At 48.7% G+C, this 26,146-nt stretch overlaps 1 protein-coding gene across 8 annotated transcripts in view; it reads right to left on the bottom strand.

Annotated features, from left to right (window-relative positions):
* UBR4 (ubiquitin protein ligase E3 component n-recognin 4) overlaps positions 1 to 26,146 on the bottom strand; it is a 122,646-nt gene that overhangs the window by 29,321 nt on the left and 67,179 nt on the right. For all 8 annotated transcript variants that reach the window (XM_081057012.1, XM_081057013.1, XM_081057015.1 and 5 more), the window contains 26 exons: positions 24,135 to 24,231; positions 23,365 to 23,472; positions 22,802 to 22,918; positions 21,657 to 21,866; positions 19,749 to 19,898; positions 18,319 to 18,546; positions 17,512 to 17,590; positions 16,593 to 16,838; positions 15,593 to 15,761; positions 14,944 to 15,088; positions 13,763 to 13,848; positions 12,918 to 13,005; positions 12,467 to 12,660; positions 10,641 to 10,880; positions 10,086 to 10,224; positions 9,237 to 9,362; positions 8,990 to 9,118; positions 7,883 to 8,226; positions 6,217 to 6,307; positions 5,790 to 5,874; positions 5,514 to 5,641; positions 2,552 to 2,681; positions 2,270 to 2,427; positions 1,454 to 1,563; positions 671 to 812; positions 197 to 278 (listed from right to left, as the gene is read on the bottom strand). In XM_081057012.1, the coding sequence (XP_080913138.1) occupies positions 197 to 278; positions 671 to 812; positions 1,454 to 1,563; positions 2,270 to 2,427; positions 2,552 to 2,681; positions 5,514 to 5,641; positions 5,790 to 5,874; positions 6,217 to 6,307; positions 7,883 to 8,226; positions 8,990 to 9,118; positions 9,237 to 9,362; positions 10,086 to 10,224; positions 10,641 to 10,880; positions 12,467 to 12,660; positions 12,918 to 13,005; positions 13,763 to 13,848; positions 14,944 to 15,088; positions 15,593 to 15,761; positions 16,593 to 16,838; positions 17,512 to 17,590; positions 18,319 to 18,546; positions 19,749 to 19,898; positions 21,657 to 21,866; positions 22,802 to 22,918; positions 23,365 to 23,472; positions 24,135 to 24,231 (3,821 nt within the window). The remainder of the gene's footprint in view (positions 1 to 196; positions 279 to 670; positions 813 to 1,453; positions 1,564 to 2,269; positions 2,428 to 2,551; positions 2,682 to 5,513; positions 5,642 to 5,789; positions 5,875 to 6,216; positions 6,308 to 7,882; positions 8,227 to 8,989; positions 9,119 to 9,236; positions 9,363 to 10,085; positions 10,225 to 10,640; positions 10,881 to 12,466; positions 12,661 to 12,917; positions 13,006 to 13,762; positions 13,849 to 14,943; positions 15,089 to 15,592; positions 15,762 to 16,592; positions 16,839 to 17,511; positions 17,591 to 18,318; positions 18,547 to 19,748; positions 19,899 to 21,656; positions 21,867 to 22,801; positions 22,919 to 23,364; positions 23,473 to 24,134; positions 24,232 to 26,146) is intronic.

Below are 26,146 nucleotides of genomic sequence, written 5' to 3'. Positions count from 1 at the left end.
GCTCAGGGAAGCAGGCTGGTCAACAGCAAACAGGAGCTCAAAAACGGAAACCTGTCGATGAGGAGGAAACCGCAGAGCTTAAATGTGTACCACGCCAACATGAAAGGGAAGAGCATACCAGCACCCAAGGGGACTCAGGGTCAGTCACCACACTCCACCCAGGGTGCCCTGAAGGAAGGGCCAGGTGGCTCTCTACCTGTGAGACTCTTGAGGGCGTAGCCCTGCTGCAGGTCCGTGCTCAGGGTGGCCTCCTCCAGGGCCAGCAAGCGGGCTATTTCCTAAAGAGGACGATGGGCAGTTAGTGCGACAGCACTGCCAATGACACTGGTTACCTCCACCAGCGGACCTGGAGCTGGCAGCACCACCCAAACACACTCCACAGTCACCATCATTTTTATCCTAATGATCCCTCAAGCTGAGTCTTTGCAAAATTCCTTTCCAAGAAGCCAAAGACACTTGCAATGATGTTAAGGGTGGCTTCCGAATTGGGAAAGGCCTCAGTGTCCCCAACAGATGGCTATATCCTTATGACAAATACGATAAAGTCATAAAGATATTCTCAACAAGTATTTCTTCTCAGCCAAAAAGAACACGGCAAAGTTTACATCCAAGAAAGTGTACTCTGAAAGGAGGAGCAGGGAAAGGGCTTCCAGGGACTGCGGGTGGGTACCTTGGTGATGAGGTTGCCCACATAGGGCAGGACCCCCCGAGCTGCCAGGTAGACCTTCCAGTGAGCTGAAGTGATGAGCTTCTGGTAGAGGGCCAAGTACTCAGCAGCACACTCGCCAGCTATGCTCAGCTCATCCAGGTAACTGCCACCGAGAGACAGGGTACTGTGAACGAACTCAAGCAGCCCGCCAGCTCTGCGAGCTCCTTGCTCATTCCATCTTGCACGTCTCCTGCTGTCCTTCACCCCCCTTCCTTCTGGGGATGGGGGAGGGCCCCTGAGAAAACCTAAACTCCCCACTTGCGAACTCCCCACACTTGGGAAGAGCTCCAAGCATAGAGCTGAGAGTGTGATACGATCGACTATGCACATTTGGAGTAAGCACCAGAACATGAACGGCGGTCACCTGGGCAGCGAGGCTATATTTCTGACGGAATCATCGAGAAGGCAAGTATACTATAGAGTTTAGTGGCCAGTATGTGGGCTTTGGAATTAGACTGCCTGGATTCAGGTGGACATTCCGGGGACAAGTGAATTAACCCCTTGAAGTCCAGGCTGCTGTGAGGATGAAACAAGGTCACGTATGACCAGCATTTCTATTAGCTGCTGGTGCCCCCGCTATGGCTCAGCTTTTACATACCTTCTTGTTTCTGTGGTCTCCTACATGGGACAACATGGCTGCAGGGCACAGGTGCGCCCGCCACTGCCCCGGGCTCGGGGTCCCCCGGGAAAGCGGAAAGGCTCTGGACGAGCTCTGCCACTCTCCGCACCCCCCTCACACGGTACCTGGTGAGGAGGTCCAGGACCTGCTGCTTGCGGCTGGGAACGGTGGCCAGAGCTTCCACGATGGTACAGGCTGCCCGGCGAGCGGCCTGCGTCGCTGGAGTGAAGAGCACCTGCAGGGAATGGGAGAGAAGCCCCTGGCTCAGATGACAGACAGCCTGTCGCACGCTGTCCCCAGCAGGGCCAAGTCGCCTGTCACCCACACAGGAGAAGCCTTCTGGATACCTCTCCAGGAAAAGGTTAAAGGCCACAATCACCCACAAGCAAGACCTGACTGTCACGGATTGGGAGGGAGCCTGCTAAGGAGCGTCCTTCTCCACGGAAATGTTCTCTGCCAAGTGATTTGTAGAACATACCTAAGAAGACTGAGCTGGGCAAAAAGACATACAGGTATTTTCCTTAGCAAAGACTTCTATAATTCTTATTTTGGGGCCAACCTGTAGACTAAATACTTATATTTAGTGTAAATCGAACATTTATTTTATGCATCAGCGGACAAATGAATTCTCTAAAATATAATCACTTTAATCCTTTAAGATATGAGCTAGAAAGAAGAGGGCAAGGACAGCAGAAGATACGAAAGACGGAGGAGAACAGGGGCGAGTGGCCACTGCGGCTTAGTTCCATTAAGTGGTCAGGGAGGTGCAGAGGGCACACAGCTTGATGAGAGGGCAGAGCAGAGCCACCACGCTGGTGGCTGCAACCTGCTCCCCGTTTGAAAGGAAGCTAGAAAGCAAAGAGAAGGGAAAGCAGAGCAGACGCAGAAGGCGCTCCGTGTCTGGGGCCAGGGGCCGCGGGGCCCAGGAGGCAGTCACTCACTTGCCGCAGCCAGTTGTTATGGCCCAGTTTGAGGTCCAAGGGGGAGGTCCTCTTGCCCCGACGACTCAGGAACTGCTTCCACCTCCACACGTACTTCTCCGTCAGATAGAGATGGTGGAGCTCTGATTTGCTGGGGGACTTCCCATTGGCATCTACCCCTGGCGGGCAAAAGGGTGCAGGGAGAGGTAAAGAAAAGAAAGTGACAAAAATGAGGGGATTTTAGGGCTGTCAGGACAGGAGTAGGAGGGGCAGATTTCCCAAGTCTTGAAGAGACAGACCCACCTCTGATAGGAAGACACTTCTTCCAGGCTTCATAGGATGCTTTGGGGTCTCTCTTGAGCCACAGCTGGGCCTGGGCATGGATCTCATTGCAGTACGGCTTAACTGTGGTGAGGGCCTCAACAGGAACATCCTGCAGGAGGAAAGCGGAACAAGGGGGAGCCCCTGAGAACACGCCCGAGCCACAGCTCCGACACCATGGCACCAACACCCCAAGGGGACATATGCACCGGCAAGGTCAGAAGGATCAACAAGCGTATCTTCTGTGCCCGAGTGTGTGTTCCCGTTAAAGCACCCTGATCCAATTTAGCATCTCCAAACTGAGCTGAAGGTCATGGATTTTGACTGTGCAGGATAAGATGGAGCTAGATTGTCCTACAGACAATCCTACTGCCACATACACACTAATTCTTCTCCCCGGGCTGATCTGCTGTTTCCCAAATATAAATCTTCAAGGGGTAACTGAGCAGTCTCCAGAATTTAAAGAGCCATTACTAACCAGAACTAGCCTGCAGAGCCAAGAGCCCCAGACACTCGAACCCAGCGGTTCTCAAACTTTTCTGACCTTAGGATCCCGTTACACTCTTAAAAAACTACTGAGGACTCTAAAGAGCTTTTGTATGTGGGGTTCCATCTACCGATATTTACTGTAATCGAAATTGAAACTGAAAAACTCTGAAGATATTTACTCATTTAAAAATAAGAATAAATCCATTACCTATCAACCTAACTGACACTTTTTTATATTTTCCAAAACCAAAATAATCTAGAGAAAGGAGTGACACAGTTTTATATTTTTGAAAATAATTGAATGACTGCCTTACTAAGACAGCTGGATTCTCATATCTGCTTCTGCGTTCGCACTGTTGTGATATATTGTTTTGGTTAAGTACATGAAAAACATCAAGCCTCACAGACATATATAGATGGAAAAGAGAAGAAGATTTCAGTAGTTTTTCCAATTAATGACGGACATTCTTGTTTGAGACCACACCAAAATTCAATACATTGTAGGTTCTTAAAGACTGGCTGTAATGTGGGATCTGAAACCAATCAATTAGCTTTTCATATTCCTTTACACTAAAATTCACCTTTTACTTACGCATGATTCTGTAACATGCACTGCTCATTTGAAAATGCAGGCTCACTGCGTTACGTCCATTCCTCTTTATTCAATTGTCAAGAAAATGTCTGCCAAGTACCCAGTTCTGAGTAACCACAATTTGCCTTTCAGTCGTCCTTTCAGGCGCACGTGGGGTACCAGGGAACACGCCGCTGCTTCAGCTGGCATCTCAGACAATCGCACAGGTGCGCTTCCCCAACACAACACTGCACTTCGCTGTGCCGCGGAAGTGCTTTGTGTGGACTTCCCACGCGGTCACGCTCAACAATAAAAAGTTAGTCCTTGTGAGTCCAGATTTACTGCAATGACTCCATGCCACCTCCTCCGGAAACTCTCAGCTGAAGCCGCGTGTTAGAGCAGAGTGTGGCTGTGAGGGAAGCGGGTGCTGCTGCCTCTTTCTGCTCAGACACCGGCAGTCCCACCAGCGTTGACTGCACCACCGGCACAAACGGCAGGAGAGTGCACAGGGCCAACCGTGTGTTAGGTTAGTTATACAAATAACGCTGCCCTCACAGGTTCCCTGGCAGTCTTGGGGGGAACAGCCAGGAAGCTGTGAGCCACATTTTGAGAAGTTCTGTTCTCAAAGGCTAAAACTAAGCAAAATGTGAACAGAGACATACAAGGTTCCTTAGGGCTTAGAGGCTAAGAGCTCTGTGGAAATCTCCTTTTACCTGACACTGGAAAAAACAATGATTATGTGGGGAAGAGGGTCCTCTTTTCAATCAAGGACTAATTTTATTTGCTGGGAATCGGCTCTGAGAGGAAAGAAACCTTCATCAAAGGGCAGGAAGGAAGGTACCTCAGTCCTGTCTTTTCTGAGGAGGGGCTGGGCAGGCCAGAGAAGGGAAACGTAGTATAAATTGTTTAACATCAGCATCTTCTCCAGTGCTTACCACTCAGAAAGCAATCTTCCTGCAATGAAGCTTGTTTCCCATCAAGGGATTCCACCGGGATGGAACAGGAATCTGGGTGGCCCAAGGATCACAGAGCAGGGTTGGCCGAGGGGCATGGCCGAGACAAAGAATTACGGCCTGCGTATTCTATAAGCTGGTAAAAGCAAGTCAATCTGCGGCCTGGCTAGTTATTTTAGGATATGGATTTGGCGCTATTCATTCACTTAATGATTTTCTGAGTGGCTATTATATGCTAGATATCATACTATGCACTGGACATAAAAACGTATTAATGAGATAGTCCCTGAACTCAAGGAGCTCATAGCCAGCCTGGCAGAGAAGTGAATTTTCTAAGGAGCAGCTAACAAGGCAAAGGAGAGCATTCTAGACAGAGGAGACAGCATATAGCCACAGCAAACATTTATTAAGAACTAACTTGGTCCAGACTCTGCTCAGAATACTTGATCTTCAGTAAGTCATTTAGTCTTCACAACTTTTCAAGGTGGAGACTATTCCTACTCTATAGATGGAAAAACTGAGGAACCTAAGTTAAATAACTTGCCCAAGGTCACGGTGCTGGTAAATAGAAGAGCTGGGATTTGAAATCAAGAAGTCGCTTCAGAGCCTAGGATGTTCATCACTGCACAGTACTGTGTGGGCACAGGCACAGGAGGGGACAGGCCATCACCCCACTCTCCGGGAGCTGCCTGTCACCTGCTGTGACCGCAGAAAGTGGGTGTCCTCCATGGCTACTCACTTCGTTCTACGCATTTGTATTTCCATGTTTAGTTTCCTCTTGACTTACCTCTGAGAAGCCTTCCTTCTCAAAAATCCCAACCCACCTCTGCTGACCCGAAGCCCAGGATGCGACGGCGTCCCCTCCCCCAGGTCAGGGGAGGGGAGGGGAGGGCCGGGGCGTGGGGGGCCGCGGAGACGCCCTGCCCAGTACCTTGTTCTTCTTGCTGGTTGGAGCAGGTGGTTTGATGAGTTTCTGCAGGATCCGCAGGCACATGAGGGTGATGTTCTCAACCACCACGGGCGTCTTGATGTTCACGGCCATGAGGAAAAGGCTGAGCGCTGGGGGGAGGGTAAAGGGGAGGCAGAGTCAGGGCCACGACGCACCACACAGCGGCTCCAGCAACGCTCCCCGCTGCCTCTCCCCTCTGTGGCCAGGGCTGCACCTTGAGGCCCCCTTTCCTGTCTCTGAACAGCTCCCCAAACTCACCACAGCGTAACCGGAGCTCCCAGCAGCTGTCCTCCTTCGAGATCGAATCTGTCAACAGCAGCATTTCGTACTGAAGGCTACTTGCCTAGAAGGCCAACGGGAAGAGATGCGAGTAGAGAAGGGTCAGAAGGGTCAATCCCAGGACTGGGTTTGTGTCCAAGCTCTGACCCAGGGACTCAGAACTAAAAGTGTTGGTCACAGGTGGCCCCATCAGAGAAAGGAGAGATGGAGGCCCTTACACTCCATGAGACCGACCACCCATCGCTCTTCTCCCTGGAGCTGGGTGTGACCTGGGACAATCATTCTGGGATGTGAGCTCTGCAAGGAAATGTGCTGCTGTGTCACCACAACGGGACTGGCCGGGAGGGAGCAAGGGGAGGAATGAGGAGAGGGAGGAGCACTCCCAGGGGCTGGCTGCCCTGCTCACCAGATCAGGATTGGCCCAGTGGCCCTTCAGGGCCGTAGACACTTTGCCAATAATCAGGTCGTTCATTTGCTGGGTGGCTTCTGGATTGTCTCTGGGGAAGCAAAGAAACACAGTCCTGTTACTCCCCACCAAGCCTGTCCCTCCTTTCCACTGGGAGCCCAGAGTAAAGGAAATCAATGCCTAGGGCTCCCGGCCTTCCCGGGGCAAGACTAGAGTCAGCCCGCAAACCCGGAACGTAGTACAAAGTGCATGTCACAGCTCCCTTTCCTGGGAGGAGACATAACTGAGGGCGGGGCAGCACCAACATGGGAGATTCTTTCCCCGGAATGCACACCCCGGGCTGCAGAGTCCCAGGTGCTGGCTGGGGTACTGCGGTCCCCAGATCTAGGTGTTCACACTCAGTCTTGGGCACAACTCTTTCCTCATCTTCTCTAACTGCCTCCACTTCATTCCCCACAAGGCATCCACATTTCCCATCCACGCCCCTTTGTAATTGTCTGGATTAACAATACAAAAAACATAAACAATACCACATCACTTCCTTGCTTCCCAAGATGTTGTGAATAAAATCCAGAGTCCTTACAATGGCCTACAAGACTCTACAGGATCGGGCCCCTAGAGACCTCTCACTGGTTCTGCTCCCGTTTCCTCCATGGCGCCCTTCAGGCCTCCTTGCTGCTCCCCAGCCACCCCTGGCTCACCCCTGCCTCCAGCCTTCCACCTGCCGTGTCCGGCCCGTGAGGCCCACACCTCAGGTACCTGCAGGCTTGCCTCTACTTCACACCGCTCTTTGCTCAAGCATCACGCCCTCAGGTCTTCCTGGACCACCTTAGCCTACACAGCCATCCCTCCCACAACCAGGGTCACCATCCCAGCTTTACGTCTCTTCACAATCCAACGTCCTGACATAGTCTTGTGTGGTGATGTGTCTACAGCAGCTCTCCCATCTGCCATCACATAGGCCACGTGAGGGCAGGGACTCTGTCTCCTTTACCACTGTATCCTCAGAGTCTAGAACAGTGCCTGGCATTCAGCAGATGCTCAATAAACATGTTCCAGAATTTATGCCACACACTCAGTAAATAATCCACATCTAGCTCTGGGTACTGCCTCTGCACATACTGAGGACTCAACAAACGTGTCACTACTCACATGAATTACTTCATTCTATCCTCACCACAAGCCTTTAGATATTTACCATTATCAGTATTTTTCGGATGAGGAAGGAAGACTTGGGCCCAAGAAATTAAGTAATTTGTCCAAGGCTCACAGTTCAAAGTATCAGATACTGAGCCTGGGTCTTTCTGATCCCAGTCCAGGCTCTTAACTACTAGGCCCCACTGCTCTACTGATGTCTTTCGCATGAGTCTGAGGCCAAGTGCACAGTCACTCTCTTCTCCTCCTTCACCAGAATTCAGAGACCATTTCCTCAAGAAACCTCGCTGAACCAACAACAAAGTACAGTATAAGTCAAGTACACTATTTCCAAGGGGCTTCCAATGCTCCCCTAGCTCGCTCATCCAGCCCCTGGACAGCTTCCTACTTTCCCTCTATAAGAAACTAGCTAGCCTGTCTGGCTGTGGGAAGCATCCCTTGCGTCCCCCCCCACCCCACCAGTGCCCTAGCACCGCTGCTGCCCCAGCCCCGCGATGACGCAGGCTCTGACCGAGTGAGCAGGCACATGAGCTGGCGGACCTCCTCCCGCATGGCAGCAGAGCCTCGGCGAAGATTGTAATCAAAGAGCTCCCGGATAAGGCCCTGGGAGACGAGGATGTGCCTCAGGGCTGGATTGGAGGCCAGGGCCCGGAGCAGTGTGATACAGTGTTCTGTGACGGCCGAGGCGCAGCCATAGCACTTGGTGGAGGACGTGTGGCCACAGCCCAGGACGGACAAGGCGCGGTACTGGCTGGCAGTGAAGGTGGGTTGCACGGTGGTCCGGGATGACTTGGTGGCCGCTTCCCTCTGCTGCAGGTCATATTCCAACAACTCTTTGCGTGAAGCAAAGACTTTCTAAGAAAAAAAAAAGGACAAAAGAGAAATAAATTATGGATTAAAATAAGGGGGAAGAGGAAGTTCGCTTTGGTTTGTGAAAACTATCTCATTTAACCATCCCCGATCACCCTTATCAGTTAGATACTTTATCCCCATTCTACAGAGGAGGAAACTGAGGCTTAGAGGGGTTGGCTTGATCAAGGTCAGTGGCAGAGTCAGAAGTCAGCCTCCGATCGCAGGCACATACCCTTAACTCCCAGGTAACACTGTCTCATAAAGCACAAAGACAGAGGTCGGAACTGAAGGCACATATAGCGAAGACAGCACACCAGCGATTTGGGGGGCAACGAAGGAGAGTGGCTGCTCTCCTGTCTATAGCCAGCCTCCCATCCCATGGAGATCAGGTCTGTAATCTTCTACCCACCGGACAGCCCACCCTGCTTGAAGGGAGTTGGACGCCCTATCTATCTAGCCTGGCAACATGGTATGTATCAGAAAATGGGAGAAGAGAATCCTGACACCCAATTTATTAAAACCAGCAACCCCTCTAACTAAAAGATGGGTTTTGAATGGTCAAGAGAAACAGATCTATGATCTATAATCTCTGCACCAGAAACCACTGGGAGAAGTTGTGTGCTGCGGCCACTCGTCTACGTTTTCAGCAAGGGTAGGAAAGGACAACCCCAGTAGAGCTGCTGGCTGATGGCAACAACGCTGGTTTGAAAAACGATACCGATAACACGAGACAGAACACACTCCGAAGCCGCTCCCTGTTCTCTACCTGGATGATTTTGGAGAGTTCGTCGAAAGAGTTCTTGCAGTCTCCGCAGTACTCCTGCGCCAACTGCAGGATGTAACGATTCACACTGGCTGAAGTGGAACTGATGCCCCCAGCCGTGCCCGAGTCATCCTGCAACCAAAGAGGTGATGAGCTGTCAGCTTTCCACCGGGAGATGGTCTCACCCAGGCAGCAGTCTTCCGATTAGGTTCCAGAACCCTCTCCAGAGGCCCCTGCTCATTTGGATTACCTGTGGCTTCTCGGGAGCAGCCTCATTCACTTTGCAGAGCAGGTTCTCCAGCTGCGGCCGATGTCCCATCAGCTGGTGATACACTCGGTCAGCTTTGTCCAGAAGTGTATTGATGTTGGAAACAGCCTAGACAGGAAAAGACAGGGACGCGTGTGAAGGCTTTTCAGCATGATGGTTTTCCCTGAGTGATCCGAATTGTTAACCATTTACTGAAACTCTTTCTACAGATCAGGTCCTGTGCTTCCTACACTATTTCTATTCTTCACAATAATCCCGTGGGACAGGCATAATGTATGATGTACATATACAACATACACATAAACATGCAATGCCGAGAAGTCATTTATGCCAGGCCACACAGCAGTAAGAGGCACAGCCACAATCGGAACTTTGGTCCTTTGCTCTCCAACGCCAGATCTTTTGCTTTCCCGTGCTGCTTCTAGTAGCTATCCCTATAGTTCACCCCTTTTCACTCCTCTAATGTCCAGTTCCACTATGTCAAGCTGACTGAGAAGTACACCTGAACAAGCTAATCCTGAGGGAAGACCAGGATGATTATGAAGCAGTCTGTGAGAAAAAATGCAGGGCAGTCATGCACCGTTTTTTCTGCCTTTCCATTTCTGCCCTTGAGAATCTAGTTTACTGCCAACACTTCTCCAAAGTGCTATGCAAACCATGTGTTCTAATCTATCTTACTCCATCATTTGCTCCCCATGAAAAGACAGGCCCTGAAAATAGTGCTGAGTTGAGGAAGATTTGGGTGAAAAGGAAAAGCACTGCCCTACACCGGCTGTGCCCAAAGAGCAGGTCAAAACCACGGCCCTGGGCCTGGGACAGAGCTGGCCTCACCTTCTTCCGGTCTTCTTCATTCTCAATGGGATCCACTGCACAGCAAGGCTTGGCATAGAGCATGAAGTCAAAGCGAGCGTATTTACAGAAGCCACAGGCATTGCAGAGGAAGGGATCCTTCTCGTCGTAATTGATGGATCTGTAGAACCGAAGTATTTGGGTGAGGGGGCTAGCAGAGGTTTGGTGAGGTGGGGGTGACCCTGTGAGGAGATGGACTGTACCCCCTCTGTACTGTAGAAACCACGGCAGGGACTACTGGAGGACAGCAACAAATAGGTGAGGATGACTTCAGCAACCAGGTAACAAGAAAGACCCAGAACTAAACTTAGGAACTTCCCGTCCACCACAGGACGGGCAAACACATACGTGCGCGAGCGCCACTCTTCCTCTTCCCTCCTTCTCCTCTCTCTATCCTTGGACTGACTCCACACGCTACACACCCATAATCCTCTAATCATTGCAATGACACCAGACACTGAAACTGCCCACACTGAGACTCATGGGAAAATAGCAGGAATGTACACGGTGTGGCCTGGGCGATGACCACACGCTTACCTGCATTTGTGACACTGGTAGACATTCTCTCCGCAGTTGCCGCAGACCCCTGGGTTGGCAGGGACTGAGGCGCTGCAGCGTGGGCACTGGAGGGTCTCTGTGGAAGCCTGGTAGTTTTCATAGAAATCTGCGAACTCAATCATCAGGTTGGAGGCCACAATGGGCAGGGGCAGGTCAATCTTCACCTCTGTCTGCCCAGGGGTCAGCTGAACCTTCTTGGCTTTGTGCCAGCGGGCCGGCCTAGGAGACACCGTGTCAGGCAGGGGGACAGAGGGCCTGGGAGCCTCTCACTGAACCCTCAGTGATGCCAGTCTGATGAGACGAACAGAAGGACTGTCCCTATGTATTCTAAGGCCATAAAGTGATTACTCCAAGAAAAGGAAATCTGGCAAATAATAGTCACCTAATTTTTAAAATATTTCCCCACTGCCTCTATATAAAAAGATAGAAGATGTAAGTGCTTCAAGATGCTCCTTATAATTTTTGAGATCCCAGAAAAATGACAGAAGTACTTATCAAGGGAAGACATTACTCCCCAAGCATGCCACACAGAAGCCTGTGATTCCAAGGGGTACCATGCTGATGACTGTCTTACGTCCCCATTGTGACAACTACCCTGGGACGAAAAAGCTCAGGTTGCTTTAGAGAGGCAGAGGGACATATCAGGATCTGGACCAAGTGCCAAGGAGAGTCACAAAGAGAAAAAAACATGTCATAATTTAGGGATAATTAAACTAATGTAATTAGAGCTAACATTTACTGAGCACTCACTATGTGTTAGGTAGGCTCTGTCCTCAGCACCTTACGTATACTAACTCATTCAATCCTTAAAATAACAACCTAAAGTGAATTAGCTCCACTTTAGTGTTAAGGAAACTGAGGCTAATAAGCCCTCCACGGTCAAATAAGGAGAACTGTGAGGTGAATCCACAGTCTTATTCCAGAGTCTTCAGAGATTTGCCAGCAGGTGTACTGACTACACAGAGAAAATCAAGTCCCCTTCTCCAGAAGGGAAAGGGACGACCCCAATGAAAGGCTTCTACTTGTAGATCACCAATGTTAACTCTGCTTTTCAAAGGAAGCAGGGAAAGCTGCCTGGTGGCCATCTGTTGATGTGCTACAGCCCAGCTTCATTCTGCCTCTTGGAACAATACCAGTACTTCCATTCAATGTGTAGAACAGCACTATATCCTAATAGCATCTACCCATGCCCTCTGCCCAATAGCAACGCCCAAGACCTCAACAACAGATCTGTCTCTGTAACGGTCGACACTATAACCCACGCTAGTACCTTCCTTGGCCCACACATGACATCCCTTGATTCAAACACTGGGACAGATAAGCCAGAAACATCAGCAGATAGAGAGGAAAGGTACCATGCAGAAATGGAAGGACTACGTACTACAGAAATTTCTGGAGAAACACTGCCTGCTCTGTGAGCAAGAGAATAGTATCTTAATCTAAGAAATGACAACTACTTCCCAAAACCAATTTGGAAGGTTTTACATAAAAATAGAACTGCTCTGGTTACCAGGGGCACGAGCAGCTTGGAGTCCCACTCACTCAGCTTCTCCCTCCTAGCAGGCTGCTAAAGAGCTTCCACAGACCCCCGAGGGCTCCCCTGGACACCATTTTAAAATAACCTTTGTCGACACCCTTAGGAACTGATGTTTCCCTTTTGTCCCCCAGTCATGACGGAAGAGGATAAGAGGACAAACTAGGTCTCTAGGGATGTGCTGCTTTACCCGATTCCAGCAATTGCAGCCAACAACGGGGGTTAAGCCTTACAAGCCTGCTGCCCCTCCCCAAGCCTGAGGAGCTCATACTTGTTTTTCAACTCCACGATGGCCTGCACAGTTCGGTTGTTGTAATAGAGGTTGACCGTCCGCACCATCTTGGTCCGCTTCAGGTCCCCAATTTTCACTGTCACTTTGCTGATGGTGTGGCTACCAATGAGCTTCACAACCTGCTGGGTGGTGGTGTACCGCGTGTCCACTTTAATGGAAGACAGCTTGATATACTAAAGAAAAAGAAAGCACTGTATTAGTTTAAGGCTAATGGCTCCTTCTGGCTTCTTCAAAATTCATCAATGTAACCCCCACCTCATCCAGGGACAAAATTTCTATTTAAGGTCCAACCGTGGCAGGTAAGGATTCATACCACTGGTGACCAACCATTAGGAGAGGAACATCTATGTGGTAATAATCAGTCTCTGGAAATGAGAAACCCACTGGCCCTGTAAGCCTCAGGATCGTCCATATTAAAGATGACACTTACACAAAACGGCACTTCTGGATTATTACACACCAGGCAGGGATCACTCTCCAGGTAATAGCCATCAAACTCCACTAAGCCAGACAAGGTGCTAAGGAAGAAACGAGTCTCAGCATAAGGACATTTTCATTTGAGAAAGCACTGAACTTCATAAAGAAACCATGAAAAAGCCATGGCTCAATATTCACAGCGAGCCCCACCGTAGTAAGCACACAAGGAAATGTGAGAAATCCCAACAGGGTGTAGAAACCACAGGAAGGAAATTTCAAATAATTAACATTAGATGCTCTCTATTTTTGAGCTGTCCTGAAGTGAGAAGGAGCCTAAAAAGTCATGTTAAAATTTGACTCAAAGACCCCAATAAATAAATTTAAAAAAAAAAAAAAATTGACTCAAAGAGTCACAATTAAATTTACTAAAAATCACTGAACTAAATATTTAAAATAGGGGAAGTTTATGGTATTTAAATTTTACCTCAATAAAGTTTTTTTGGGGAAAAAACAGTCACTATTAAACCAGGGAGATAATAAATTGTCAGTTTAACTAATGCTCTATTTTCAAAGTTTTTATTTAATAATACGTCTACTTTCTGTAAACTTACTTGATTTAGACTTAGACCCCTGAAACTAGAGACGTTCTTAAATTACTGCTTACCAAACCCTAATTCACCAGCTATATTTTGAGTGACTTCTATGTGCAAAGTCCCCGGCTCCGGCTCCGAGGGAGGGATTCAAAGACCAACTAGCCAGAGGGGTATCAATACATATGTTAAGAGCCAATCAAGGTTGAAATAGCAATTCGGACTATGGACTAAGCTTTAAAGAGGGAGAAAGCAGAACAAAGCTCACTTGTAAATGTTGGAGTTGGGGTGGTTGGTAAGAATATGGTTTTGAGTCCGCAGAATCTCCACAGCCTTCTGTGAATATTCCTTCAACTGAAACAGAAATCAATAAACGACCATAGTTTAAAAAAACCCAAGGGAAAGTCTTAATGGAAAAGACTTCTCTTCTGCTTCCTAGCTGGTACTACCCTAGAAGTACCAGATTTCTCAGCCCCCATCCAGAATCATACAAAGCTGGGCCTAATTCCTAATTGTTTCCAGGAGTCTGTCTTTGTTAGAAGTTTCCACAACCTTAGTGACAGTCCATCTTTTTAGACCTTGTGGAGGAAGACAAACTTTGTTCTTCCAGAGAAGCCATGAAATGGTTATCTAACTGCAGAAACACTTCTGGGGAATGTAATCAGAGCTTCCAGGAAAACCAGACGAACACTTTCTTCCCTAAGCAACTTGAATGAGTTGCATTTCCTTCCCTATTTGATCTCCTTCTATTGGCTAAGCCAATCTCAGGTTGTGCTTACTTGCTGGTATATACTGTCTGTGTAGCATACACACTGGGAGTGCTCTATGTGTATTTAATAGATCTTTCATATATACACGTTAACTCAAAAAAAAGAAAAAATAAAGGTTGGGACCGGCCTGGTGGCTCAGGTGGTTAGAAAGTCATGCTCCTAACACCATCAGCCAGTGAGCAGCGCCCTCTACAGCTAAGATTGTGAACAACAGCTCTCCCTGGAGCTGGGCTGCCATGAGCAGCTGGAGGTTGGCCTGGGTTGTTATGTGCTGCCGCGGGCTGCTAAGTGCTACCGCGGGCTACCGTGTGCCGCCGTGAGCAGCCGGCAGCCAGCGTAAGTGGCCGGCAGCCAGCGCGAGCTGCCATGCACTGCTGTGCGCTGCCATGGGATACTGCGTGCTGCCATAAGCAGCCGGTGACCAGCGTGAGTGGCTGGTAGCCGGCGAGAGCTGCCATGAGCAGCTGTGAGTGGATGACCGACAAAGGACTGCCTCAGCCGGGGGCGAGCGCAAGGCTCATAACACCAGCATGGGCCAGGGAGCTGTGTCCTACACAACTAGACTGAGAAACAACGTCTTGAACTGCAGTGGGGGGGCGGGGTGAGGCAGAAGAAGGGGGGGGAAGAGGAAAAAGGTTATATACGGCCAGTTAGCCTCTGACCATGAATCAGCTGTTACCTTCTTCTCTGTCTGTGGGGTTTTCAAGGAGAAATATCCTAGTAGGTCCACAAACTGGGCGGCCTTACGCCCGTAGGCTGGGAGTTCTGGCCATATGGACCACATCAGGTCAAGCAGGAGCTCCTGTTGAGATTTGCTAGAGTTTCTGGAGGTGAATGACAGTTCACATTATTACCAAGCAGCAGATAACCATGAGGTTCTTCATCAACAAGGCCCAGGTACTGTTTTTGTAGATATATCTGTTTCCCTACAACTAAGAGTTAAGTCTGAGTGGCTCTGTTGCTCTTTTAACCACCGGTCCTAGTGGGTGTGGCACAGTCCTTTCCTGTCTTCAGGAGGCGGTCTATTCCCATCATCCAATATCACTCAATGGTTTTGTTAACCAAGCTTTGTTAGCCTGAGAGTCAAATCTGGTCATTTTACAAACGTTTAAACATAGCCTTCTCAGCGGAAAACAGAGCATCTCTTGCTTATGGCATCAGTTTAATAGCCAAAAAGCAGATAACGCAAGGAAGGAATCTGTAACAGTCAAGAGGATTCTCAGGCTGGTGTAAACACTGACACTGTGACATAAAACCAAGAAAGAGCTCCCTCGTCCACTCTGGTCACAGCCCTGCGCAGCCCGCCGAAACCAAGCCCTGGCCCCTACCTGTAGATATGCAGAGTTAGGCAGTGGGCCTGCCAGCGCACCGAGGAAGAATTGGACTCTAACAGGAAGCAACGCAGGAACTGGACCAAGGTCTCCTTATCAGCAAATTTGTTCAGCTGGTTCACCAGAGCTGTGCACAGCTGGTCCTCCTGGCTGCCTGAGCTCTCACCTGCAAGATCAGGGCGAGACTGAGGCGGACGAGTAGGAAGAAACAGCTCAGGGTCATACAGCCAGTGCTACCAGACGGAGGGAGGGGAGGCTGTCTGTGCCGCAAAGTCTGAACTAAACAGCTGTCATTTGAAAACAATTTGCAGTTGTTTAATGGGGACAAAGGTCAGCCCCAATGAGACATATAACAATGCCACCAAAAGACCACAGGATGAAGTGCCCATATAAGCCTGGCACTGAAGAAACACGATTACACTGCGGGAGGAATTGCCTTTCGCAGGTTTGCTGTCTGAAACAGTCCACATTAATACAGACCTGCACAGAGAAAACTGAATAATTAATCGGGACAACTTGGACCATCTCCACTGCTGTCTACGCCAATCACCTGTCTCAAGCCTCCAAGGACCATGAAAAGCAGCGAAGCAGAAAGATGCCTGCCTTTCTGATGCTAAAGAGTCAGCTAAAACAGCTCACATTTGTAGAGCACTTCACAGTTTACACGGCACATTTATAAGCATCATGTCATCTAATGCTGAAAAATACCACAGAACAAGTAGTACTATTTCACAGAATAAAACACTTGGCCTCCTAAAAATATTCAGTGCACTGTGACCTTTCCTGTCACTGACCCTCAGTAGAGGAAGTCACACTGCTGAAGATGTCCCCTTCAGTGTAACTGAAAATGGGACCCAAAGTAGACACCAGAGGGCATTTGGGTTTTAGGTCCCCTGTAAATCAGGGTAAAAGCCGCTTCAGAAGAGAATCAACCCTGTGCTCCGAGACAGATGAGAACACACCACCCTGGTCAACAAGACAAGCGGGGGCCTCTTACCCTCCTTCTCCTTTTCCTTTTCTTCTTTCTTGCTCTTCTTAGTGGACGACTTTGACTGTGCTGTGGCTTGTCCGGAGCCGGCGGCCACAGGGGCCGAGGAGGAGGCGGCAGCAGAGGCCCCAGCGGAGGCCGTCAGAGCCGCGAGCACTTTACTGCCGCACAGAGCACAAGAGAGCAGCTGCAGCAGCACTGGGGACACGCCCTCGTCCACCAGGAAACTGACTTGGAGAAGGAAGTACAGGACGGCTGCGGGCAGAGGAGAGGGGGCTCAGCTCGAACATGGCGACAAGCGGACTCCCACTCGAGGAGGAGCCTCTCCCCGTGGTCACGACTGCTCTATTCCCCCAGCTCCTCCTCCAGGCGCTCTGCTGAAGGTTTGCGTGAAGACTTTATACGTTCTGTGGAAATACCTGACAAGTACCACAAGCACACAGAGACTGGCTCCCAGCCGCCACCTCTCCGAATAACAGTTCTCCAGACTCCATAGCGTGACTACCAACCTGGACGTCAGATATCCTAGGTTGTGCCCCCACAGCATCCCAAACTTTGTCTACTGACCCTTACCACTCTTTTAAGTTGACCTGTCTTCCTTGCTAGGCAGAGTTCTGTCTAACCTTGTACTGCACAATTATGTTCCTGTCAACAGCGGGCCGCATGACGGGGGCACAGCACACAGCCTCGGTGTGCAGTGGGCTAGACCACCTAGGGTTGTGTAAGTGCGCCGTGGTGTTGGCACGACGACGAAATCACCTCACGGCACATTCCTCAGAACATATCCCCACTATCAAGTGGCGCACGGCCATATCTTGCTCCTGGCTGTATTTTTAGTACCCAGTTGAGTGCGTGGCCTATAGGAGGCCTCAGTAAGTAGTTCTAGAAGGACGGAATGACTAGCACCCAAAGCAGCAGCACCGCTTACAGTCGTCTTTGATGCAGAATTTCTGCCAGTTGACAGTCCGCTGGGCAGCAATCTCGGCACAGGCCTTCAGGTGCTCCATCTGAAACGGAAACCCACCACCGCTCCTGAGCAACCCCGCCAAGCAGCCCATACGGTACCACACCAGCTGCCTCAGGGGTCTTCAGCCGGCTTTGGATGCCAACGGAACACGGCCCTCTGTGCACACGGATGCAGCGGCCTGGCGAACCTGGGGCCACGGCCCACACACAAGGCTCTTACTGAGCCTCCTGCAGTTGGCTCCCCGGCACACAAAGGCCCTGTGCTTGCAGGGATCCTTCAGACCACACAGTAACGCAGCGGGAAAGACAGACCATGACTTGGGAAACCCCAATCCAGTTTACTTTTTTCTGGCTGAAAGCATAACAGTAAGGACGCTAGATTGGGGTTCTGTAATACCGACGGCGTTCTTTCTAGATGCCCCTGTGCAAATACATTCAATTTACTCAAAGACAAGAGTCAGGTTCACAGATTTCAGGTTGATCCTGTCTGTGACATGAGCAAATGACACTGAGAAGCAGCCCGAGGCCCCCTCCTCGTAACGGAGGAACCACGGCCAGGTGAGGGCGGCAATGGAGGGGAAATCTCAGATCCCGAAGCCAAGTCCATGTGGAATAGCACCCAGTCAGGTACTACGAATTCATCTGACCTGAAGCCTGGCCAGGACGTCCTCTAACCATCGCAAAGCCCTGTCCTGCCCCCTCAGATGACCTGCTCGGCTGAGCCCCACCACATGCCCTGTCCCCGCCCTACCATCTCCACCCCTCGTACCAGGCTGATGAGTGTGTCGTACTGCAAGGCGGAGCCTGAGCTGGCGGTGACCACACCTGCCCGGAGGAATATCCCCTGCTCCTCCAGCAGCTTCTTGATCCCACGCACGTGGGAGTCCAGGGTGTGCAAATCCCGGAGCTGGCGGTATTTCTCCTTTGAGCCACAGATGAAGAGCAGAAGTTTGCGGACTTGACGGCGCACGAATGGCGTCTGCTGGATCATCAGGTACTTGAGGGAGAAACAACACAAAGAGTCAGTGACTCTGGAACTATATCTGTACCAGCCCTGGCTCCCTGGGTTTTCGTGAACTGTTACTGAAAACTGGTGAGAAATACAAACCAAGCTATTTCCTGTGACCAAGCTAGCCTCTGGAGAACTTTGGTATTCCGTACAGGGGCCAGGAGAAAGGCACAGAAAGGAAGAAGTCAAGGAGGGAAAAACAGCGATATTCCTGTTCCCCTTCAAGGAATTCTGAGAATCTACAGGGAAGTGGGCTTCCACTCCAGCCCACCCAGAGTGAAACTGGAGGGGGGAAAAAACATTTAGAATCTCTCTTTCAGGTAAAAGAGTTGGGTTGTTACATCTGTACAACTGGAAATGGCCATTTGGGGTTTGCTAACAGATGTTTCTTCCCCGAGTTCTCTCAGGCTTGCTGTGTCATAACACGCTATTCTCTCACCAGGCTCCAAACCAACCCCATCATCCCCTGCTCTGTGGGGCCCAGCCCAGAATTATGTTAACTGCAGTGCTTCTCTGCAACTGGCTCCCTTAGGTTCTGCTAGTGGGGAACATAGGGGGACGCTGGAAGGCAGGAGGAGAAAGGGCTTGTTTCTGTCTGTCTGTCTGCTATCCTAGCAACAGCCCTTCACCCGGCAGCCTCCATCATGTCTTTAGTATTTAAGGACAAACCAACTCTAGCTGGTTCTAATCATCAGCTTCCAGAATCAGCCACGTCACGTCCCCGCTCCTCAGAGCTCCTACGGTACTAGCAGCAGCCCGCCCACCCCACTCAGCTCCATGGGCTTCTCATCACACACAAGGCTGCTGCTTGCAATTACTATCTCTGTGTTACGGCAACGTTCCCTTTTAATCTTTCCTTCTTCATTGGCTGTTTACCAATCCCCTATAAAAAAATCCTGCTTTAACTAATATACTTTCTATGTTCTGGACAGAGTCTGAATTATTAAACTTGCCCATTATCCCCAATATGGGGTAAGTAAAATGGACAGAAACTAAAGTGGCTGGATTGCTTTGATGCCGATCCTCCACAGTTTCAACATATATATACTCCAGAGGGGCAAGACCTAAATGGTGGGAGGGCCTCTGCTAGGGGAAATACTATACGAGGGTAAGGAGAAAAGGGGGCGACAAAGGTCGTCACCGCCAAGGTGTTCTCTCCTCAAGTGGTACTGCTGGGAATCTTCACTTACCTCCGAGAGAAAGTAAAACCACGAATGATCAAAGACAGGTGGTGGGATTCGAGAGCTGGTGTCAGCGATCTTTTTGATTTGGTATGGAAGCCTCAGTACCATCTCTGTGAGAAGCTGAGTGTAGGCCTCAAACACATCCGCCGCGTGACCCTGGGAGAAGAACATTTGTGTAAGTACCTGTGATCGACAACTTTCAGGACCACACTTAGAAAAAGGGCTGGTTCACTGCTCACCAGGCTCACCGTGCATTGGAATTGGTCAATGGCACCTTTCGACGCCAAAGCCATTACTGACAACAGTTTAGTTTACAAACCCAGCAAGGCTCCAGGCTCCTGGGGACAATTTCATTACACGCAAAGGTTATAGTGGAGACAGATCTCACTGCTCCTAAACGTTCTAATATTTCACTCTGTGGTTCCTAACAGTGGATTGATTGTATTCTACTTACAAAGAACTTAACAGTGAGAATGGGAAAATACTGAAAAAATACCAGCGGGGAAAGATTTCTGACTTTCTATGCGAGATATATCCATTCCCTAGAACAAAAACTTCCATAACAATAAGAAATACTTAAATAAACCAAGGGGGCCAGGATCACTAAACTCAGTCAAGATCCTGGGTTCGTATCACGGTGAGGCCAGGCTACTGAGAGATTTGAGGACAGTGGACATGACAGCTACCCTGCAAGCTGCATGGTCCCCAGGAAGAGTCTGCACAACGTGTCTCATCTATCCAATCACCAGTTATTTATCTGCTCCATAAGTCCTCAAGCTTTGAGGGTACAAACAGGAATAAAATGGTCTTTGCTGCAAGTTCAGAGAGAAGACTCCACATGCGTGTACAGGGCACTCAGGGAAAGGCTATCTCGATCAGACTTGACAGCAGGAAAGTGTGTGCTGGGGAAGGTTTCCCCAGGGTCCAGTGCTTGTCCTGGGTCTTAAAGGAGTGGAAATTAGTGGATGTGGGAAGGAAGGGATGCAGAGGGAGAGGGACGAACTTCAGAAGGGATGGCATGTACAGAGGCAACACGTCCCATGGGGGGAAATGCCCGGGTTAGTAGGGCTGCATACAGTGGTCCTATAGGTGACACAGCTAGAGACTGAGAAGGTAGAAAGCTGAATCCTCAAAGAACTTTTTGGCCTAACAGTAATGAAAAACCACCACAGGGTTATAAAAAAGAGAAGGACATGACCAGAATTATATTTTGTGCTTGTCATACCCTAATACTTTTCAAAGCAGTTCTGAATACACAGTAAGAAGCACAGCTAGTCCAACCCATCTAACTCCACTGCATGGACTCGACGGAAGAGAGATGGTAATAATCGTGAACATTTATTGAGCTTTAGTACGTGCCAGGCACTGTGCATTACAAACATCAGCTCATTCAATGCTCACAACAACCCTATAAAGCAGACACTCTGCGCAGACTCATTTTCCAGGTATACAAACTGAGGCTTACTAAGATTAGATGGAACTTCTCTAAGCCCCATGGCGAGTAAGTGGGAACACTTGTTCCCAGACTCACTGATCAGGAAGCCCATCTTCTAAAGGGCCTATAATGACAGCAGGGGGAGTATCTGACATATCTGACATAAGGACGTGACCCCCTACTGGCAACGTGGCCTTGTACCGTCTCACCTTTTTCTAAGGAACTCAATGTAAAAGGACATGACTGACTGCATTCAATTCCTGAGCTTTACAAAGTGGCAGGAATCAGGGTCCCAGCAGAAGGTTGGCAGAAGCGGTTATTTATTTAAATCATGCTGAGACTAAACCCCACCAAGGAAAGCAGGCTCCTTCCTACGGTCCTTGCCCTCAGCTCCTTCAGCTCTGCTTGTGAGTGTAAAGAAGAGAGGGTTCGGGGTGAGGGACAGGAGCAGTTGTTTGCTGTCTGGGGAAATACCTCACCTTCACATACTGGCGGAGGAAGAAAGGGCTCATGTCGGGTGGGGAGGATGTAGTATGTGGTTTCAGCAACTGGCTTGTAGCCACGGGCTCCTCGTCGCTCTGCTGGCTCTTCCAATACTCCAGCAGGGACCTGAGCACGTGTAGGCAGTAGTCCACGGCCCCCGAGCTCAGCAGCGCTGCTGCAGTGGCACTGGAGATGAGGGAAGACGACTGGATGGCAGAGAAAACAGAGAGACGGTCAGAAAGGCTGTAAACCCACTGGGTGCTGGGAGGGAACACACTCACAATAGAATAGAATCAGTTGCATGGAAGTGGGTTAATCAGTCTCTTGAGTTAAGTTTCCCAACTAGCTCAAACATTTCCCTAACTCTTTTTAATCACAGCATAGTAAGAGAAAACAAAAAGAAACAAAAAGAAACAAACGAAAAACACCAGTTCTCAACTCTAATCTCCCCTGCACACACATGCCAGAGGCCAAAAGGCAAGGCTCAGCCAACCTTTCCACCTGGAGGGCATAGGTGCTCTCGTTTTCCCCTGGACAACCAGAAAAGAAGCCCATTTCAAGGAAAGAGAAAGCTTCCCAGTACAGCACTTCTTAGCAACCCAACCCTCCTGGCAGGGGCTCTTCTCATAGAACTAGCTTCCAAAGGAGATGGGGTGAGTGATCACACGAATAAAAAAAGCAGGAGAAAAGCTACTGTAAATAAAACCATTAGGAGAGCCTTGCAAATCCCAGCAAACCCCACAGCTCATAAGCTCATTAAGACTGGATGCAGTTCAGCCTCCATTTCTACCTTCTCTGCTTTGTGTTAATCTCCTTTCTTCCATGCACACACTGCTTTCTCTCCGCCTTATCACCAGACCTTATAGCAACATACAGTTGGGGATCCTCTTAGCCACTATGCGCCTTGCAGAACAGTCACTGCTTTTCAACAGTGGAACCTCCAAACCCTTGAACCCCTCCCATGGAGGGACTGCTGGCAAAGATAGGGGCTCGGAAGGGTTTCGGGAAAAGGGGGAGGTTCTGCTCTCGAAGAGCAACAAAAGGACTTCTGACAGAGCACTATGCCCTGTGCTCTCAGCCCTAGCACAGCCAGCCGACCCTCTTACTTTTCCCCACACCCAGAAGCTCAAAGCAAAAATACCTCACAAATGGAAGACTTGGATCCGGATTTGGTCCGGGACATGAAGACGCTCAGAAGTCTCATTACCACCAGGTGGACTTCATTCAGGGCACTGCGCTCGTTCTTCTTAGAGACGTCCTGCAGGTAGAAGCGGGGTCCAGAAGCCCACACTTACTTTTAAGCTCGAGGCGTCCTCTGAACAAGACTCTCTCAAGCTTAGCAGTGCTGAAAGTTCCTCAGACGGAATCAGAGACAAAAGAAGCTATGTATCCATGGATGATACCTGATTACCTAGAGCCTGATACACTTGGGAGGCCATGTTAAGATATAAACAACTAATTTACTGTTTTTGCCTTGCAGAGCTACAAAAGGTCCATGAGGGCAAGGACGTCATCTCGTTCCTCATTTATGCCCAGATCTAAAAGTATGCCTGGGCCAGAGTAGGCACTGAGAACCTTTTTTGTTGAATCAATACAATGGGAGCCCGCCCACTGAAACCAGGGGAGGTTCCTCTAAGAGAGGAATGAACATCTGAGAACTGATCTCAGCCAATCACTGTTCCTCACACTATGACTCGGTATTACCTTCTTATCCATGCCCAGTTCAGCAATAAGCTGGGAGAGCAGGTTGTCCAGGGCTCCCTTGTCTTTCTCGTCTTCTCCATCCAGATCTGCAGTGAGCATCAGAATGACCTAGAAGTCAAAAGACAGATGACAAATGAAAGCCAATTCCCTAAAGAACAACTGGAAATCCAAGGTGTTTCAGAAGAAATCCCGATTTCTTCTGGAAATCCAAGGTGTTTCAGAAGAAATCCCTGCCAATCCTAACAGTAATCCATGAAAAGGTTCTAACCCCAAGGTACCAAGAGTTTAAGTGTCCCAAGCCATTAGAGTCTACTTTTGTATATACCACACTTGGCATCGCAGAAAATGTTTTCGCAAAACTCACTGATATTATGTCCAACCAAAATGGGTGGCGGCAGGGCACTGTGCTGGGCTGAGAATTAAAGAGCAGTTTTCCAAGAGAAAGGCAGCAAGTGGGAGAGTGGTTATCACAAGCCCACACTCTAATACTAACATTACTAGAGTCGCTGTAGCCTAAGACTCTCGGGAGCGGACTCTTGCTCCTGGCTCTGTCAGGAACTAGCTGGATGACTGTGGACATTTTTAAAACCTTCTCTGATCCTCGGGCTTCTCTATATAATGAAGGGCTGTGACTTGTAGTTCAAAACTACATTCCATTGTTCGACGGCCTAACACCAAACAAAGCCTTATGGAGCCTCTGGCAGAGAGATGTCAGCATGCTTACAGGTGGCCCAGCTCCAATGTGACAGACCCAGTGAGCTGAGGGATACCTGCATGTATGGGATGGCCCGGACACCTCCAACATTTCGTAACTGGGGCAAGGTTTGCAGTAGTCTCTCCAACAGCATCAGACGGACCATGTGCAGCCTAGAAGACCAAGGAAAATACCGGCAACATGAGCTAGTACACAGTCCCTAACCAGCTAAATATAGTTCTTTCCTCCTGACAGAAAGTCAGGAAGGAGCACACTGCTTAGAAACAATCTCAGCATTAAAAAATGTTAACAGATGCCTATCTGGTATACCAAAAACAGGATAAATCTCACTTTGTTACAAGGGAAGAAAACTATCCCAAAATACAACTCATGGTACTAAACAGCTACTTACAGGCAAGTTCAAATGTTCCTCAATCAGGTCCTCGCAGTACTCAGTATCAAAATCAAACCTTCAATAGTAACCCTGCGGTTTTTTCCAACACATGCCCTATTCTGCCTCCAGGCATTATTTTCTGGCATTCTTCTAGCTATGAAATTCTGTACCATCTGGTTGCAATAGTGACCCAACCCTTTCTTATTCATGCTTCCCAAGTCCTTAGGAAGGCCAGCGACTGCTTTACCCTCTCACACTTTATCCATCATTTCTCCTAGTGGGAAATTCATTTCAACACCACCCTTCCCACACTGGACCATCAGTTTTCCCATACATTCAGTTGGCTGCTAACTAACCTTCTTCATCTGCAGATAAAGAGATAGTCCTCTGGCTCTCTAATGAATATGCTGATTCAAAAAGGACTAATATGAAAATTAATGAATTATGGTATTGTTGACAAGCTGGTTGGCAGTCTCAGCTAACACGCAGTCTTAAACAGATTTAAGAGTGCATTTGCTGAATGAATTAATAGATTCACTTTCATAGTCAGTGAACTGTTCATTTTATTTTATGGACCATGTGTAAGAAACCATATGCCTGTATTTTTTTAAGTGTAATTTTCATATAGTACATATCCTAGCAGGTATCCAAAATATTTTCAAAATAATAAAAGTATGAACGAAAGTACAATGTCCTACTTGAATAATACATGATTTCATGTATTATGAACTTGAAGTAATGAGCTTAGTGTCCTTCAGAATCATGTAACACATAACAGCCCGCAAGTGCACCCCTGAATAATGAGGCAAGCTGTGTGGGGGCTACAGGTGAGTAAGAACTGCTCAGGAATGGATGAGGGACAAGTGAGAAAAGGAGATGACAGCAGCAGTTCAATACTTTTAGGGTACGACGTAAGCTTTGAGATGGACTGGAATGTTCAGACTTGGAACACACGCCTGTGGATGAACACACACACGTGGAGGAAAATGTCGACAAAACACGCGGAATCCGGACCTCGACCAACTCCATGCCGGATCTCTGACTTTCCAAACTCTTGAAATTTAACCAAAAAAACTAAACACTGTACCAAAAATTGCAATTTTCTTTTCTTGTGACTTAGAGTAAAAACAACTCAGTTATTAGGTTATTTAAAACAACAAGTCACCTGATTGTTTAATTATTTCCCCAAACCCTTAACTCAAAACCACGTTAGAGACTTCCATTACCAACACAGCGAGGTTACCTAAATTAACCCTCCTGCTAAAAACAACTAAAAATTCTGTAAAAAATACCACCATTTTAGAAGCAATGATGAATCTCAAAACATTTCAAAGGACTGAAATCACACAGTGTGTTCCCCAACCACAGTAAATTAAACTATAAATCAACAGCAGAAAAATAATTAGAAAATCCCCAAATGTTTGGAAATTTAGCGACTTGTTTCTAAATATCCCATAGTCCCAAAGACTAAATTACAACAGAATTTAGAAAACAGTTTAACTGAACAGCAAGAAAATACAACATATCAGAATATGTGGGCTCCAGCCAAAGCAAGGGTTAAAGGGAATTTTTGAGAGAAATACATAGTTTCAAATATATGTTTAGGGCCTGCCCGGTGGCGCAGGCGGTTAGAGCTCCATGCTCCTAACTCCGAAGGCTACCGGTTCGATTCCCACATGGGCCAGTGGGCTCTC

The sequence above is a fragment of the Rhinolophus hipposideros genome, assembly GCF_964194185.1.
Source record: "Rhinolophus hipposideros genome assembly, chromosome: 8".
Lineage (NCBI taxonomy): Eukaryota > Metazoa > Chordata > Mammalia > Chiroptera > Rhinolophidae > Rhinolophus > Rhinolophus hipposideros.
Note: the sequence above shows the minus strand (reverse complement) of the source record. Positions and strands in the feature narration are given on the sequence as shown.